The sequence below is a fragment of the Odocoileus virginianus genome, chromosome 29 (assembly GCF_023699985.2).
Source record: "Odocoileus virginianus isolate 20LAN1187 ecotype Illinois chromosome 29, Ovbor_1.2, whole genome shotgun sequence".
NCBI classification, from domain to species: Eukaryota; Metazoa; Chordata; class Mammalia; order Artiodactyla; family Cervidae; genus Odocoileus; species Odocoileus virginianus.
This window is the reverse complement of record NC_069702.1, coordinates 14,497,424-14,515,424: the sequence shown is the minus strand read 5'-3', so window position 1 is coordinate 14,515,424 and position 18,001 is coordinate 14,497,424. Positions and strand designations below refer to the sequence as shown.

At 37.5% G+C, this 18,001-nt stretch overlaps 1 protein-coding gene across 4 annotated transcripts in view; it reads right to left on the bottom strand.

The window, feature by feature from the left end:
• The window catches only part of KLHL8 (kelch like family member 8), a 53,569-nt gene that overhangs the window by 26,388 nt on the left and 9,180 nt on the right, over window positions 1–18,001 (bottom strand). For all 4 annotated transcript variants that reach the window (XM_070458161.1, XM_020905988.2, XM_070458162.1 and 1 more), the window contains one exon: window positions 2,345–2,688. In XM_070458161.1, the coding sequence (XP_070314262.1) occupies window positions 2,345–2,551 (207 nt within the window). In that variant the 5' untranslated portion in view covers window positions 2,552–2,688. The remainder of the gene's footprint in view (window positions 1–2,344; window positions 2,689–18,001) is intronic.

The window sequence follows — 18,001 nt, the reverse complement described above, 5'->3', positions numbered from 1 at the left end:
CTCTGTAACTGCTTCAAATGTAGCATTTTGGGGCCTCCCCTACAGATTCTTCTCAAGTTTTCATTTCAACCTATTGCTGAAGTCACTCAATAAAACAAAGAAAAGTTATGAGATTAAGTTATCACTTGCCCTAAAACGGCTGTATCCATACTTCTCACTTAACAAAGTTTATATGCAGTAGTTATTAAAAATTATATACTGATACAGTCAATAATATTTGTTTTCCAGCTTACACTGATACACTGAACTGATAATTTATTAAATTCAAATAATCTATTTTACATTTTTATTTTTGCCAATGCTAGTGTGGGTCACTAATTTCACAGCATGGTTGAAAATTAGAACAACAGTAATTAGACTGAACATAATATACTGTACACATCAAAGAGTTTAGGTGTTCCTTCATTAGAACGTATACAAGGCTAAATTTCATATAAAGTCAGTAAAATTATTTAATGGTCTTCTTCTCAATATCTTAGGACCTAGAAATATGTAAAGACACCAAAAGTTTAGAATTAAAGAGAATATAGGTCATTTATTTACAGTAAAACTCTATACTCCTGGACATTCTGAGCCTGAAACTCAGAATTTATGCATTCAGTTTACAGACTTTTGCTGCGTGTACCCTGATCTGATTCTCCAAAGATGTCCTCAATCCCCACAACTCTGAGCTCTAAGACCTGACTGATCAGGAACAGAAAGCAGAATCTAAGAGATCACAAAGTGGCAAATCTCATGTTAAAAAATTCTGCATGGATGCACACAAATCCTCAAAAAAGCTTAATATCACAGTAAGAAATAAGAATAATAGTAAGAAAGTACTTTAAATGAGCAATGAGAAACAATCAGAATACAGGCTCTTTCATACTGCTTTACCAATTTTCCAATTTTATTAAAACTGTTTTTGGTAGCAGAGCAACATAACCTTTGACACAGTTTACTAAAGACTTTTTCATCCAAGTCTAGTTCACTATCAGGTATAAATAAACAATCTCACTTAAAAATGATAATATTGAAAAAGATTAAATTATAGGCATATCTTGGGATATTGCAGGTTCAGTTCCAGACCACCAAAATAAAGCATATCAAATGATTTTGTTTGCCACTGCATATAGAAGTTATGTTTAAAAGACTTGAAAATGCTAACTGTCATCTGACAACTCAGGGCTGCCACAAACCTTCAATCTGTAAAAAACAAAACAAAAATCCAAGCAAAAATGCATTATCTGTAAAATGCAATAAAGCCAAATGCAAAAAAAGAGAGGTATGCTTGCACCACAATAGGAACATATAGTAAAACACTAGTGCAGCTACATATACAATAAAAAATTCTCACTTCTAAACAACATCAAGAGTAAGTGAATACATCAAAATTTTTAAGTTACCAAGGAAACCAGATCTGAGAGAGACACGTGCACCCCAATGTTCATCGCAGCACTGTTTATAATAGCCAGGACATGGAAGCAACCTAGATGCCCATCAGCAGACGAATGGATAAGGAAGCTGTGGTACATATACACAATGGAATATTACTCAGCCATTAAAAAGAATTCATTTGAATCAGTTCTAATGAGATGGATGAAACTGGAGCCCATTATACAGAGTGAAGTAAGCCAGAAAGATAAAGACCAATACAGTATACTAACGCATATATATGGAATTTAAAAGGATGGTAATGATAACCCTATATGCAAAACAGAAAAAGAAACACAGATGTACAGAACAGACTTTTGGACTCTGTGGGAGAAGGCGAGGGTGGGATGTTCTGAGAGAATAGCATTGAAACAAGTATACTATCAAGGGTGAAACAGATCACCAGCCCAGGTTGGATGCATGAGACAAGTGCTCAGGGCTGGTGCACTGGGAAGACACAGAGGGATGGGATGGGGAGGGAGGCGGGAGGGGGGATTGGGATGGGGAACACATGTGAATCCATGGCTGATTCTTGTCAATGTATGGCAAAAACCACTACAATATTGTAAAGTAATTAGCCTCCAACTAAAAAAAAAAAAAAAAAAAAAATTTAAGTTAAAAGTTTATCTGGTCAGCAGCAATTTATTCATTTCACAAATATTAACTATTTGTTTTAGGGCTACAGAACTTTCAGAAGTGAAACTAAGAAACAGTGAATATCAACGTTTAACTAGTACAGTAATTTTTCTTAAGTTCCCTTTACTTACCCTTACTTATGTTGCTTCCCAGTCAACAGAAGAAAGGATTGAAAATAAAACCATTCTGATTTTAAATATAGTACCCAAAATTTGCCTTGTGTGGTTATAGAAACCATGATTTTACACAATACGCTGAAGAGGTTGAAAAAAGAAAGAAAAAAAGGCAGTCTGACCTTCAGTGTGACATCACAGAGTTCTCCATTTTCATAAAACTGAAGAAGAGAACCATGAAAGTCTTTCCAAGCTTCATTTGCTTCAAAGAGAAAGGAGTCTTCTGCATCGCCATCACCAAGTGAAGATCTGTTCTTTATTTGCTGTTGTCTTTTCCCCTTTGTGAAGCGATTCCTAGCCTGTTTTGCATTCACAGCTTCTGAAGCCATTTGCAACACTCTTCTTTTAATACAGCTCTCTTCTGAAACATCCCATTTACTTTTGTAAGGATGGGGAGAAGGCAGAAGGTAGATGCAGTCCACTAAACTTCAGACATTTCTCAAAACCTACTCAAATGTCCAGTTTGCTGAGATTTAAAGAAATAACAGAACACACATAAAAAACAACCCCTCAAAATGATCACTAAAAATTAGTTTACAATATAATATGTAATATGACCATATAAATCACTGCTGAAAAAAGAGCAAGTGACTTTATATTTTTACACTAAATGTTATGTTAACCACCTCAGCTAATTATTTTGTATCAGTGAAGGGACTCTTTTAAAATCTAATTGGAAAATTATGAGACGATGGTAGAGCAGAAGCACAAGCAATCTGTCTCCCACATAGACAACTACTGCACCAGCAGAATCCGCCTGATGTAACTACTGTGGAGCTCTGAAGTCTGCTGAAGGCTTACAACTTCCAGAGAGGACTAAGTAAGTTACAATTAACTTTGGTCAATTTCAGCTCTTTGTACAGTAGCAGCTGCCCACCCTCAGCCAAGTGGTAAGCAGCTGTCCCTGAGCAGCTTGCAGAGTTTGCAGAAGCCACAGCAGGCAAAAAGGACTCTGTCCTCCGAAATGAGGGATCTCTCCTCTGATTGTTGCCAGCTATTTCTGATCACAGAGGTGCAGACAAAGGGTAGGCCACCATTGCTATTCCACCTTCTCCCATTGTTTCAAGTCCCTCCCTCTCATCTGAAGTGAATTCCAGGAGATTTTAAAGGCTGGTACCCTTCACCCCTTCATTTTCTGCTTTTCTCCCCTTTACAAGCAAAATACTAAAGACTAAGGCACTAAAAAACAACTGCATATGCATAGAAAATTATAAAGTGACCATGCACACCCAGGAAAATGCTCAGAAAATAACCTGAGAAGACTTTAGGTTTATACCTCAGGGTGATCTTCAGTGTAGAGGCAGCCTACAACAATGACAAAAGGCCAAACAATAACAAAAAACAACAAATCTTAAGGAATAGGGAAGATCTGGTTTCTAGGGTTATCACATTGTTAGATTCAATAACCAAAAAAATCATAAGGCATACAAAGAAATAGGGAAGTATGGCCTATTCAAGGGAAAAAATAAATCATCACAAACTGTCTCTGTCTGGAAAAAATTCCATTAGCTCTCTTTCAAAGATTTTAAAACAACTGTCTTAAAGATACTCAGAGAACTAAAGGAAGATGTGTACAGTCATTCATGTTAACAAAATGGAACTGTAGAGCAACAGAAAACCTAAGAAGCAATCATAAAGAGATTCTGGAACTGAAAAGTATAACTGAAACTGAGAATTCATTAGAGAGATTTGAAGGCAGACCTGGATAGGTAGAAAAAAGATTCAGCAAACTTGAAATTAAAACAAAGAAAATTATTAGGCCTGAAGAACAGAAAGATTGAAGAAACATAAACAGCATTTAAGGGACCTGTGGGACATCAAACAAACCAACATTCATATCATGGGAGTCCTGGATGAGTAAGAAACAAAGAAAAGGGCACAGAAATAATGGCTGAAAACTTCCCAAATGTTATGAGAGACATACACATCTAACGAGCTCCAAAAAAGATGAACTCAGAGACATATTATTGTCAAACTTCCAAAAAGATAAAGAAGAATTTTGAAAACAAGAGAAGTGAATCATCACATACAAGTGAACCTCAGTAAGTTTACTGGTGGATTTCACATCAGAAACTTTGGAGGCCAAAAGATAAATGGGCAGATATGTTCAAAGTACTAAAAGACAAAATCTGTCAACCAAGAATCTATATTTAGCAAAACTGTCCTTCAAAAGTGAGAGAGAAGTTAAGATATTCCCAGATAAGCAAAAGCTGATGGAGTTCAAGATCACTAGACCTGGCCTGCAGTTCAAGGAGGTCCTACAAATGAAAGAAATGAAGGAATACTAGACAGTAACTCAAAGCCACATGAATATGAAAGATACACATGGATAATGATGAAAGTTAGTATTACTGTAACAGCAGTTTGTAACTGTACTTTTTGTATCTGAGAGATGAACTTTTAACAAGTTATTAATATAAAAAGCTACCATTACTGTAATTTTGGCTTGTAACACCAAATGTCAATGGATTAAATGCTCCAATTTTGGCAAAATAAAAAAAAACACATGATCCAATTATATGCTGTCTACACAAGCCTTGTTTGCAATCCAAAGGCACAAAGCAGTTGAAATGGAAAAGACTGAAAACAGATTTCATTCAAATAGTAACCAAAAGACAGCAAAAATGGCTACACCAGTAGTAGACAAAAATAAGGCTGAATCAAAAATGTTACAAGAAACAAAAAAGGAAATTATATTTGATTTTGATTAATAAAAGGTTCAATACAGCAAGAAGATGTAACAACTATAAACACATATTATGACAAGTCGTGAAGATATATGGAACAAAAACTAAGAAATGGAGAAATAGACAGTCCTACAGTTAACAGTTGAAGATATCAGTAGACTTAACATAATAAACCAACTAGATCTAACAGACATATACAGAACTCAACATATACTCTACTCAACAACAGCAGAATACACATTTTTCTTGAGTGCAAGCACATGGGACATTTTCCAGAAAAGACCACATGTTAGGCCATAAATTGAGACTCAATAGATTTTAAAAGATAGGTATCACACCAAGTATCTTCTCTAATCACTTCACAGTGAATTTAGAAATCAGTAACAGAAAAATGAAAAATTTATGAAATTGTGCAATGGTGAATGGTATTGTTTCCTTAATTTCTCTTTCTGTTTCCTGATTGTTAGTGTATAGGAATGCAAGAGATTTCTGTGTGTTAATTTTATATCCTGCAACTTTACTGTATTCATTGATTAGCTCTAGTAATTTTCTGGTAGAGTCTTTAGGGTTTTCTATGTAGATGCAAATCAAAACCACAATGAGGTACCATTATACGCCAGTCAGGATGGCTACTATCCAAAAGTCTACAAGCAATAAATGCTGGAGAGGGTGTGGAGAAAAGGGAACCCTCTTACACTGTTGGTGGGAATGCAAATTAGTACAGCCACTATGGAAAACAGTGTGGAGATTTCTTAAAAAGCTGAAAATAGAACTGCCATATGACCCAGCAATCCCACTTCTGGGCATACACACCAAGGAAACCAGATCTGAAAGAGACACGTGCACCCCAGTGTTCATCGCAGCACTGTTTATAATAGCCAGGACATGGAAGCAACCTAGATGCTTATCAGCAGACGAATGGATGAGGAAGCTGTGGTACATATACACCATGGAATATTACTCAGCCATTAAAAAGAATTCATTTGAATCAGTTCTAATGAGATGGATGAAACTGGAGCCCATTATACAGAGCAAAGTAAGCCAGAAAGATAAAGACCATTACAGTATACTAACACATATATATGGAATTTAGAAAGATGGTAACGATAACCCTATATGCAAAACAGAAAAAGAGACTCAGATGTATAGAACAGACTTGTGAACTCTGGGAGAAGGCGAGGGTGGGATGTTTCAAGAGAACAGCATTGAAACATGTATATTATCTAGGGTGAAACAGATCACCAGCCCAGGTTGGGTGCATGAGACAAGTGCTCGGGCCTGGTGCACTGGGAAGACCCAGAGGGATTGGGTGGAGAGGGAGGTGGGAGGGGGGACCGGGATGGGGAATATATGTAAATCCATGGCTAATTCATTTCAATGTATGACAAAAACTACTGTAATGATGTAAAGTAATTAGCCTCCAACTGATAAAAAAAACGGAAAAAAAAATAAAAGAAAAGAAAAAAAAAAGAAAAATTTATGAAATTGTGGAAATTAACATAATTGTAAACTGATGAATCAAAGACGAAATCACAGGGAAATTAGAAAATACTTAAGAGACAAATGAAAACAAAAACAACATGCTAAACTTATGACATGCAACAGAAGTAGCACTCAAGGGGAAATTTACAGTTTTGAAACACTTGGGGGAAAAAAAAGACATCTCAAAGCAACAACCTAATTTTAAAACTTCAGGAACTAGAAAAAGAGGAATAAACTAAACACAAACCTAGCAGAAGAAAGGAAATAATGAAGATTAGAGCAAAGAGAAATGAAAAAGAGAACAGAAAAACAATGGAGAAAAATCAATCAAACTAAAAGCTGGTTCTCCAAAAAGATAAACAAAACTGACAAAACTTCAACTAGATAGACTAAGAAAAAAGAGAAGGCTCAAATCATTATATTCAGAAATGAAAATGGAGACAATACTACTGATTCTGAAGAATCAAAAAAAAAACTATAAGAGAAAATTATGAACTGTACAAATTGGATAATCTAGATGAAAAGGACAAGTCCCTAGAAACACAAAACCTATCAACACTAAATCACAAAGAAATAGAAAATCTGTTTTCTATTTCTATAACTATGGCCTATAACTAGTAAAGAGGCTGATCAGTAATCAAAATCTCCCAACAAATAAAAGCCCTGGACCTTATGACTTCACCAGTACATGTTACCAAACATTTAAAGAAGAACTAATACCTTCCTTTTCAAACTTTTCCAAAAAATTGAAGAGGAAGAAACACTTCCCCATTTGTTCTATGAGGCCAGCATTACCCTAAAACCAAAGCCCATAAGTGTTGGCAAAGATCAACAGAAAACTGAAACCCTTGTGTACTGTTGGTGTGAGTGTAAAATGGTACCACCACTGTGGAAAACAGTGTGGTAGTTCCTCAAAAAATTTAAAATAGAATTACCATATCATGCAGCAATTCCACTTCTGGGCATATATCCAAAAGAACTGAAAACAACATTTTTTTTTTAAAATTAAAGTATAGTTGATTTACAATGTCATGTTAGTTTCAGATATCCAGTACAGAGATTCAGTTACACACATAAACTTGTGTATGTGTATATTCTTTCTCAGGTTATTTTCCCTTATAGTTATTACAAAATCCTGGGTATAGTTCCCTGTGCTATACAGTATGTCTTGTGGGTTATCTATTTTATATATGGCAGTGTGTATGTGTTAATCCCAGCCTGCTAATTTATCCCTCCGTACTCCTTTCCCTTTTGTGACTCTGAAAGCAAGGTTTTAAAGAGATATTTACAACCCCATGTTCATAGCAGCACTATTCACTATAGCAATCAAAGTGTCCATAAACAAATAAATGGATAAGCAAATGTGGTATAAATATATTATTCTGCTACAATGTGGATGAACGGTTAAGAACATTAAAGATAAGTGAGATAAGTCAAATAAAAGACAGACTGTATGATTCAATTTACATGAGATACAAATAGTGAAATCATAAAGACAGAAAGTATAATGACTATTGTCAAGGGCTGTGGGGAGAGGAGAATGGGGACTTATTTAGTGGGTATAGAGTTTCAATTTTATAAGATGAAAAGAGTTACAGGGATGGATGGTAGTGGTGATGGCATAACAATGTGAATGTATTTAATACCACTGAAATGTGCACTTAAAAATAGTTTTATGCTATGTGTATTTTACCACAATAAAAAAAACTAGGGGTTTCTCTGGTGGCTCAGTGGCAAAGTATCCACCAGCCAATGATGGAGACATGGGTTGGATCCCTGATCCGCGAAGATCCTACATGTCACGGAGCAACTAGGTCTGTGCACCGCAACTGCTGAGCCTGTGCTCTCAAGCCTGGGAGCTGCAACTACTGAGCCCACACGCCTGAAGCCCGTTCTCCCCAACAAGAGAAGCCACCACAATGAGAAGCCCATCCATCACAACTAGAGAGTGGCCCCTGCTTGCCACAGTTGGAGAAAAGCCAGCACAGCAACAAAAAGCCAGCACAGCCACAAATAAATAAAATTATTTAAAATATCTAATTTAAGAACAATTCAACAGCATGTTACTTTTAAGACATGGAATGCACTACCTCCAAAAGGAGAAGCTATAAACTGGAAAATTTAAAGACTTTATCCAATGATGCAAAGCAAAAAATAGAGGGTATTTTGACTAAAATAGACATGCTAGATTTTGAAGTCAGCTCACGGTTCCACCACTTACCAAATGAATAACCTTGGGCAAATGATAACCTGCTAAAACTTTAGTTATCTCATCTGTGAAACAGAGAAGCCACTTATCTTAAAGAAATATTCTGAGGATTAGAGATACAGTGCTGCTAAATACAGACACTTGCATTATAAAAATCTCATTTATTTGCATTTTCATATCAAATTTACTATATTTACATAAAATCAAATTTACTCATTATCAAAGCATATTTGATGAATATTCACACCACCAACAGTTCTATGCTACATTCTACTTTAGTGAGAGTAACAAAGAGATTTTATGTTAAAATATGTGATTATACACTTACTGGCTATGTGCGAGGTTTTTTTGAAGGCCCTGCTAACCTTATTCATCTGTAAACAGGTATATCTATCTACTTCATAAGACTATTCTAAAAGTAAATCAAATGAAATAATGGATTTACAAGTGCTTATGAAATTACAAACCATCTTACAAATACTGGTATTATTAGCATGGAAGCTTCACTTATGTAGTTTCTGAAAATGATAAATATGTTAACTAGTCTTTTCCTATATTAGCCTCTTTATTATTAATTGCATCAACAACTGTTTCTAGCTTTTGCTGCTGCTGCTAAGTCGCTTCAGTCGTGTCCGACTCTGTGCAACCCCATAGACGGCAGCCCACCAGGCTCCCCCGTCCCCGGGATTCTCCAGGCAAGAGTACTGGAGTGGGTTGCCATTTCCTTCTTCCTTCTAGCTTTTGACAGGGACCAAAATGTTACAGATTACAGTTATTAATATCTTCTTAAAGTTGCTGTGGTGGACACAGAATGGTGACCCCCAGTGAGGCATGCTTTCATATAATCCCCCTGAGGATAAGAAGAACCTGTGACTTGCTTCTAACCAGCAGAATATGGAAAGGTGATGAAGTGTCACTCTCTTATGTTGCATTATATAAGATTGGGCGAACAGGCTGAAGTGAGGGGGTCACCTGCAAGCCTTGAAGAAGCCAAGTGCCAAGGAAAGAAAGCCCTGCAGCAAAAAACTATAGGCAATCCCCAGGATCTGAGGGAGTTCTCCACCTATCAGGAAAACGTTAGGGTCCTCAGTCACACTGCTGCACAGAAATTCTCCCAATGTTCTAAATGAATGTGGAAGTAGATTTTCCCACAGTTGAGCCTCCATATGACAACACAGATCAGCACCCTCACTGCAGCCTTGTGAAATCCTAAGCAGAGGACCCAGAAAAGTTGTGCCCAGATTCCTCCCTCCGTAAGATAAGAGCTAATTTTTACTGCAGTATAGTTGCTTTACAATGTTAAGTCTCTATTATACAGCAAAATGAAACAGCTACACACACACACACGTCCCCTCTTTGGGGATTTCCTCCCATTCAGACCGCCACAGCGCACGGGGCCGTTCTCTGTGCTGCACAGTGGGCTGTCCTCAGTCACCCGTTTCATACAGAGCAGTGTAAGCATGTTGATCCCCATCTCCCAGTGCATCCACCCTCGTCCACCTTCCCCCCGGGAGCTAAAGCAGTCATATGCTCAGGAAAAAATATATCGGTGTTTGTCAGAGGCGGAGGGGTGGGGAAAAAGGAGAATTATTGTTCAATAGATATATGCATTTCCGTTTTGCAAGATGGAAAGTCCCAGAAATGTGTTGCACAACAATGTGTACACAGTGTTTTAAGACTAATGTGCTGGGCACTTAGAAATGGTTTAGATGGGCAATTTTATATTGTGACAAAAGGGTCAATTCCCTAAGGATATAACAATTTTAAGTGGTAGAGTCAGGACTCAAACTTGGCCAGCAGGACACTTTCCAAGTGTCTGCACTGTTAACCCCTGCATTATGATTCAGAGCATACTGCAAGCGAAAGAGAATCACAAAAATACATGAAAAGTCAAATTTCTCTATCCTCTCCCCTCTAAAACCAGCTATTTTTTCTAATTCCTCTGCTTTTGCCAAGTGGCAATGCCATTTTTTCAGCTGCCCTCATTCAAAAACCTGAGCCATATCTGACTCCTTTTTTGATTTACATAACCCATCAATTTCAATTCCCCTGATTTCTACTTGGGGGAAAAACCTCTCTCCCATTTCTCTCTTTCTTCCTACTCTCCCTAAACTCTCCTTTCACTGCACTCTAATTCAGACTCTTGCATCATTCATTAACCAATCACCATGCCTCTCCATCCCATCCCGAAACATCTACGTAGGACTGCCAGACTTATGTGGCTGTGTCACTTCCAAGCTGTTTAATGTTATGCATTTCAGGAGCTTATCCAGGCATTCAAGGCTCTTCTTGCTCCGACTCCAGCTTACCTTCCAATCTTCTCCTTCACTAATTTATGACATAAAATAGGAAAAAGGAGGGGAAACACTAAAATAGGAAAAAGGAGGGGAAACACTAAAATAGGAAAAAGGAGGGGAAACACTACTTACCAAACCATATGTGTGTGTCACATATTTTTCCAAGAATCTTACATATACAGCTGTCCTTCAGTATCCACGGAGGATTAGTTCAAGGACCTCCCTCAGATACTAAAACCAGATGATGCTCAAGTGTCTTATACAAAATGATATAATAGAGTTGGCCCTTCGTTTACACTGAATCCACAGATACAGAGGGCTGACTACACTCTCTTATTTAAGCATCACAAGGTAGCACTAGTGGTAAAGAACCAACCTACCAATGCAGGAGACACTGAGCTCGATCCCTGGGTCGGGAGGATCTCCTGGAGGAAGGCATGGCAACCCACGCCAGGATTCTTGCCTGGAGGATTCCATGGACAGAGGAGCCTGGTGGGGGTCAGTCCACAACGTCGCAGAGCTGGACACGACTGAAGCACCTTAGCACACACATCCACGACATTACAGATGGCCTAAACATCCCTGACTTGCCCTGTCACACAGGTAGAAAATTGTGGAAGCTAGGGTTTCCGTTCACTCTTCTACTATTTCACAGACTTCACTATTCCACTTTCCTCAAGTATACGCACAAGGCCTCAAAGTTCCTCCGCATGTGGAAGGATGTGAAGGCCCAGTTTGTTAAGTAATGCTTCTACCACGAAGTCTCTAATTCTCCCAATAAGACATGATCTCCCTTCTGTGAACACAGACAGTACTCTGTACTTCTCCAGTTTGTTCATTTTCTTCCTCTTGTGTTTTAGACTTATGTACCTAACAGTGTGAACTGAGATTATGTCTCAAAGACACCTATGTATCTTACCCACATGAGCTTACATCATATGTGACTGAATTAACCTGATTCTTGTGGGCTGGGTGTTTTTCCCCCAGTATTTAAAAAAACTGAGTCAGTTCTACATTACTGGCTAGCCTAATGAGTCTCCTTTCATCTAGAACTTTTGTCATACTGTATTTCATGTCCTAAGTGGGTATTGTGATTGTAGGTATCATTAATATCTCATTTTTCAACTTCACTAAGTTTAAATATATTCAATTCAAAACTATCACACATTTTCCCCCTTATATCAAACTACTCTAGCTTCTGTCTAGTAGAAAGTTTTATTATGGTCATAAAATAATTTCCTTTGTCAGAGGACTGCTCTATGAAAAGGGTATTAGCAAATATTCATTTTTATAAAGTTGCTTTTACATTTGATGTTAGATTTGGGCAAGAGACAAGAGCTCAAGAACTTTCACACCAAATTCTTTTTAAATGGTCTTTTTAGGAACTTCCTTGGAAGTCCCGTGGTTAAGACTCCATGCTCCCAATGCAGTGGGTGAGGGTTCGATTCCTGGTCGAAGAAACAAGATCCCACAAGACCTCTGGTGTAGCCAAAAAAAAAATTTTTTAATGGTATACTTAAAGAATTCAATGTCTTCAATTTTTTAAAAAGTCTGTTATATATAATAGAACCGGAAAACAGGAACAGGAAAAGAATATTTACCCTGAAACACTTCACTCCATAAGTTTCATCAATCAGCTAAGTTCTTTAAAGAATGTAAATTTGTGTATGGTGTTAGAAAGTGTTCTATTTTCATTCTTTTACAGGTGGTTGACCAGTTTTCCCAGCACCACTTGTTAAAGAGGTTATCTTTTTTCCATTGTATATCTTTGCCTCCTTTGTCGAAGATAAGGTGACCATAGGTTTGTGGATTTATCTCTGGGCTCTCTATTCTGTTCCATTGATCTACATTTCTGTCTTTGTGCCAGTACCATACTGTCTTGATGACTGTGGCTTTGTAGCAGAGTCTGAAGTCAGGCAGATTGATTCCTCCAGTTCCATTCCTCTTTCTCAGGATTACTTTGGCTATTCGAGGTTTTTTGTATTTCCATACAAATTGTGAAATTATTTGTTCTAGTTCTGTGAAAAATACCGTTGGTAGTTTGATAGGGATTGCACTGAATCTATAGATTGCCTTGGGCAGTATAGCCATTTTGACAACATTGATTCTTCCAATCCACAAACACGGCATATTTCTCCATCTGTTTGTGTCCTCTTTGATTTCTTTCATCAGTGTTTTATAGTTTTCTATGTATAGGTCTTTTGTTTCTTTAGGTAGATATACTCCTAAGTATTTTATTCTTTTTGTTGCAATGGTGAATGGTATTGTTTCCTTAATTTCTCTTTCTGTTTTCTCATTGTTAGTGTATAGGAATGCAAGAGATTTCTGTGTGTTAATTTTATATCCTGCAACTTGACTGTATTCATTGATTAGCTCTAGTAATTTTCTGGTAGAGTCTTTAGGGTTTTCTATGTAGAGGATCATGTCATCTGCAAACAGAGAGAGTTTCACTTCTTCTTTTCCTATCTGGATTCCTTTTACTTCTTTTTCTGCCCTGATTGCTGTGGCCAAAACTTCCAAAACTATGTTGAATAGTAGTGGTGAGAGTGTAACGAGCAAAAGTGTAACTCCACCTAAACTCTAACCCAGAATTCTTTTTAATGTATCTAAGATTCTCTAAGAAAGAAAAAAAAAGATACTCCTTTCCCAAATATTTGTTATTCAGTCACTAAGTCATGTCTAACTCTTTGTGACCCCATGGACTGTAGCACTCAAGGCTTCAGCGTCCTTCACTATCTCCCGGAGTTTACTCAAATTCACGTCCACTCAGTGGATGAAGCAAGAGGTTATAAATACAACAGAAAAAGAGGGATGGTCCACAGAAGTTTATTTCTATCACACTCTGGTACATTATGGGGCTTCCCAGGTAGCACCAGTGGTAAAGAACCCGCCTGCCAATGCAGGAGACATAAGAGACTCAGGTTCAATCTTCTGGGTTGGGAAGATCCCCTGGAGGGTGGCAGAGAGTCAGGTATGACTGAAGTGACTTAGCACTGGTACATTATGGCACTAAAACAGGTAGGAAGTTAAGACCATCTTTTTGTTCCTCTAAGTGCCAATAAAGTCGTATCAGCCAACAACTGAAGACTAAAGTACTTCAAAAAGAACATAGGTTTCACTGATTCACTGCAGAAAATATGTAACAAAAATGATATATTATTTTTACATGTAAACACAACAACTTAAAATCATCAGAATTCATGAACTACATTTGTGAACTCTTAAGGAGTCTCTATTATTATTTTTACTTATAGAAGTCACAGGGTTGTACTCAAATAACAAATGATAATTATCTGAATAAAAACATAAAGCCTACTAAAAAATTAATTCACTAATAATTTGTTTCCAAGTGTCCAAAGATGAGATATTTCCCATTCAATATATGAAACAAAACACAAAGTTAAGTAATAATTATTTTATACTCCAGTGAGAGCCATGCTGGTCAGGCACACTCTCTCTGAGTAGAGCACACTGCTAATCTCAGTTTGGAAGAGAGTGTGGTGCTCAGTGGCTGGTGAACTTTCAGAGGCTTGCAAAATCTTGTTCACTACATTGCTACTGATTCATTAAACAGACTTAAACCAATGCTAAAGAACTGTCACTTATTAAGTAAGCTGATTTCAAACTGGTTCTGATGATTGTTACCATGGCTATAGGAGAATCAGTCTTCTCTTAGGAGTTTGGGAACTTTCTATTATCTTTACAAGATAACATAAACCAACACACACACACACACATATATACACTATAGGATATATACTGGTCATGTGGTTTTATAACATTTCACACAAAAAGACAAATACTGTCAGTGTTAAGGATAAATACCATTTGCCTTATATTTAATCATTCAATCAGTCATCAGACGTTATGTTGCAGGTCTAGAAATTCAAAGGTGAATATGCAAAGCAACAACAAAGGGCTTTATAGCAGTGCTATTCAAAGTGGTTCTGCCACCTCCCAGAATATTGGAAATAAAAGCAAAAATAAACAAATGGGACCTACTTAAAAGCTTTTGCACAACAAAGGAAACTATAAGCAAGGTGAAGACAGCCTTCAGAATGGGAGAAAATAATAGCAAATGAAGCAACAAAGGATTAATCTCAAAAATATACAAGCAACTCCTGCAGCTCAATTCCAGAAAAATAAAAGACCCCATAAAAAACTGGGCCAAAAAACTAAACAGACATTTCTCCAAAGAAGACATACAGATGGCTAACAAACACATGAAAAGATGCTCAACATCACTCATTATCAGAGAAATGCAAATCAAAACCACAATGAGGTACCATTATACGCCAGTCAGGATGGCTGCTATCCAAAAGTCTACAAGCAATAAATGCTGGAGAGGGTGTGGGGAAAAGGGAACCCTCTTACACTGTTGGTGGGAATACAAACTAGTACAGCCGCTATTGAGAACAGTGTGGAGATTCCTTAAAAAACTGGAAATAGAACTGCCATATGACCCAGCAATCGCACTTCTGGGCATACACACCAAGGAAACCAGATCTGAAAGAGACACGTGCACCCCAATGTTCATCGCAGCACTGTTTATAATTGCCAGGACATGGAAGCAACCTAGATGCCCATCAGCAGACGAATGGATAAGGAAGCTGTGGTACATATACACAATGGAATATTACTCAGCCATTAAAAAGAATTCATTTGAATCAGTTCTAATGAAATGGATGAAACTGGAGCCCATTATACAGAGTGAAGTAAGCCAGAAAGATAAAGACCAATGCAGTATACTAACGCATATATATGGAATTTAAAAGGATGGTAATGATAACCCTATATGCAAAACAGAAAAAGAGACACAGATGTATAGAACAGACTTTTGGACTCTGTAGGAGAAGGCGAGGGTGGGATGTTCTGAGGGAATAGCATTGAAACAAATATACTATCAAGGGTGAAACAGACCACCAGCCCAGGTTGGATGCATGAGACAAGTGCTCAGGGCTGGCGCACTGGGAAGACCCAGAGGGATGGGATGGGGAGGGAGGCAGGAGAGGGGATCGGGATGGGGAACACATGTAAATCCATGGCTGATTCATGGCAAAAACCACTACAATATTGTAAAGTAATTAGCCTGCAACTAATAAAAATAAAGGAAAAAAAAAAACCAAAGTGGGTCTGGTCCACATTTTTTTCTTTTAAACACACTGCAATCAGGTAGGTACAAAACTGAGTGCCTAAAAACTTATAACAAAGTTGTATTTGATAATTTTATGTTTGTTGAATTTCATAAAAATTGAAGTTTGCATTTTGTGTATCTTTTTAAATTTCACTTTCCTAGTCATTCATTTTTGCTGTCTTTGCCAAGGTACTGATTCACAAACTAGTTTTCACTATAGTGTCTGAAGAAAATTACTTTAAGGGACTCAAGAAAGGCAGCCAGAGTAGGTGAGGTTGTATTATGTTTTGCTACCAAGATACATGCAAAAATAACGTGCATAACACACCAAGAAGTACTTGCTCCAAAATTAGAAGGATGGTGTTAGTGGCCTAAAAGAAAATCCCTCAGCAGATGATACAGCACACTAACGGAATGTTGCATCATCAATGTTGTACATGGACTAGGAGGTTAGCAAGTATGGAAAAAACAAAAGACATTAAAATGCTGCGAGAGCCAGACCCTAAATGTGAAGAGATTCAGGAATACCTTATCCGGTCTATCTCTTATATTTTCCTTAAAAAAAAAAAAAAAATGTATGCCTGCTAAGTCACTTCAGTCGTGTCCGACTCTTTGCAACCCTATGGACTGTAGCCCCCCAGAGTCTTCTGTCCATGGGATTCTCCAGGCAAGAATACTGGAGTGGGTTGCCATGCCCTCCTCCAGAGGGGGGAAAAAATGTATGCACAAACATAATCTAATTTCTTAAGTTATCCAAAATAAGCCCCCCCCGCCCCCCCCAAAGATGAGTAAGACGTAATCCCTACTATTAAGGAGCTTGAGTCATCCACCTGGGACACAAACAGGTGGTCATAATACCGTGGCTAAGGCACAGTAGGGAGATACGCTGGGTAAGGCAGGAGAATCTAAACAAGCCTTGGTGATCAAGAGGGCTCCCCATTAAAAACACAACAGCTTATATGTGCTCAAAGTTCCCATTCCATTTATCCAAGTATAACCTAGTTTCATACACTCTCCTCCCTACCTTTCCCTCATACTGTCAGCCTTGCTTATCCAGCCACAGCACGTTACTCACAGGCCCCATCATCTCACAGCCTCTTCTCACACCCTTGTTACTGCTGCAAGTTATCATCCCCAAATTAAAATCTGATCACATCACCTCAGTGCTTAAAAACGCTGAGGGATAAAGTAACAGTAAGCAGAAAAAACTAGGTACAAATTATAGGATCTTTTAAAAAATGTATGTGTGATATGCTTCTAACTTGAACTGCTGTTTTCGAACCAATTAATGAATAAATTCTACAGCCTCTTTTTATTTGGTTACAGAGAAATTTATGGAGGAAAATAAGAAAATGTAAGTTTAAAACTGGCCACAGACCTTTAACGCATGGGCCATACAAAGTATATTCCCAAAGCTCTTCAAATTCTAAGAAAAATGTCCAAATATTTCCTTTTACTATAGCTAGCATGTGTGTTTTAGCTAGGTTAAATATTCTCATATATAATAATACTTCATGGTACTTTACAGTCCCTTACATAATGATCATATGATATACTTGTTGATTTTATAAGGCTTAAGAAGTAGCATGGTATAGGAGAAAAAACAGTGAAGCAGGTATTAGGGGAACTGGATTTTAACAGTTGCATTGTCGGGAAGTTACCTAATCTTTCATGTCTCAAGTTTCTTCATTTATAAAAGAATAGTGTTGGTCTAAGTCAAGGGTCAGCATCTTTTCCTGTAAAGGGCCAGACAGTAAATATTTCAGGCTTTATGCCATCCAGACTCTGTCACAACTATGCAACTATGCCAGTGCAGTAGGAAAGCACCCATAGATAAATACATAAAGTAGTAAGAGTAGCTGTGTTCGAATAAAACTTTACAAAACCAGCAGCAAGCTAGGCTTGGCCTAAGAGACCACAGATTTGGGTAATCACTATTTACAGCTGTCCCCTAGTATCCTGGGGGATTA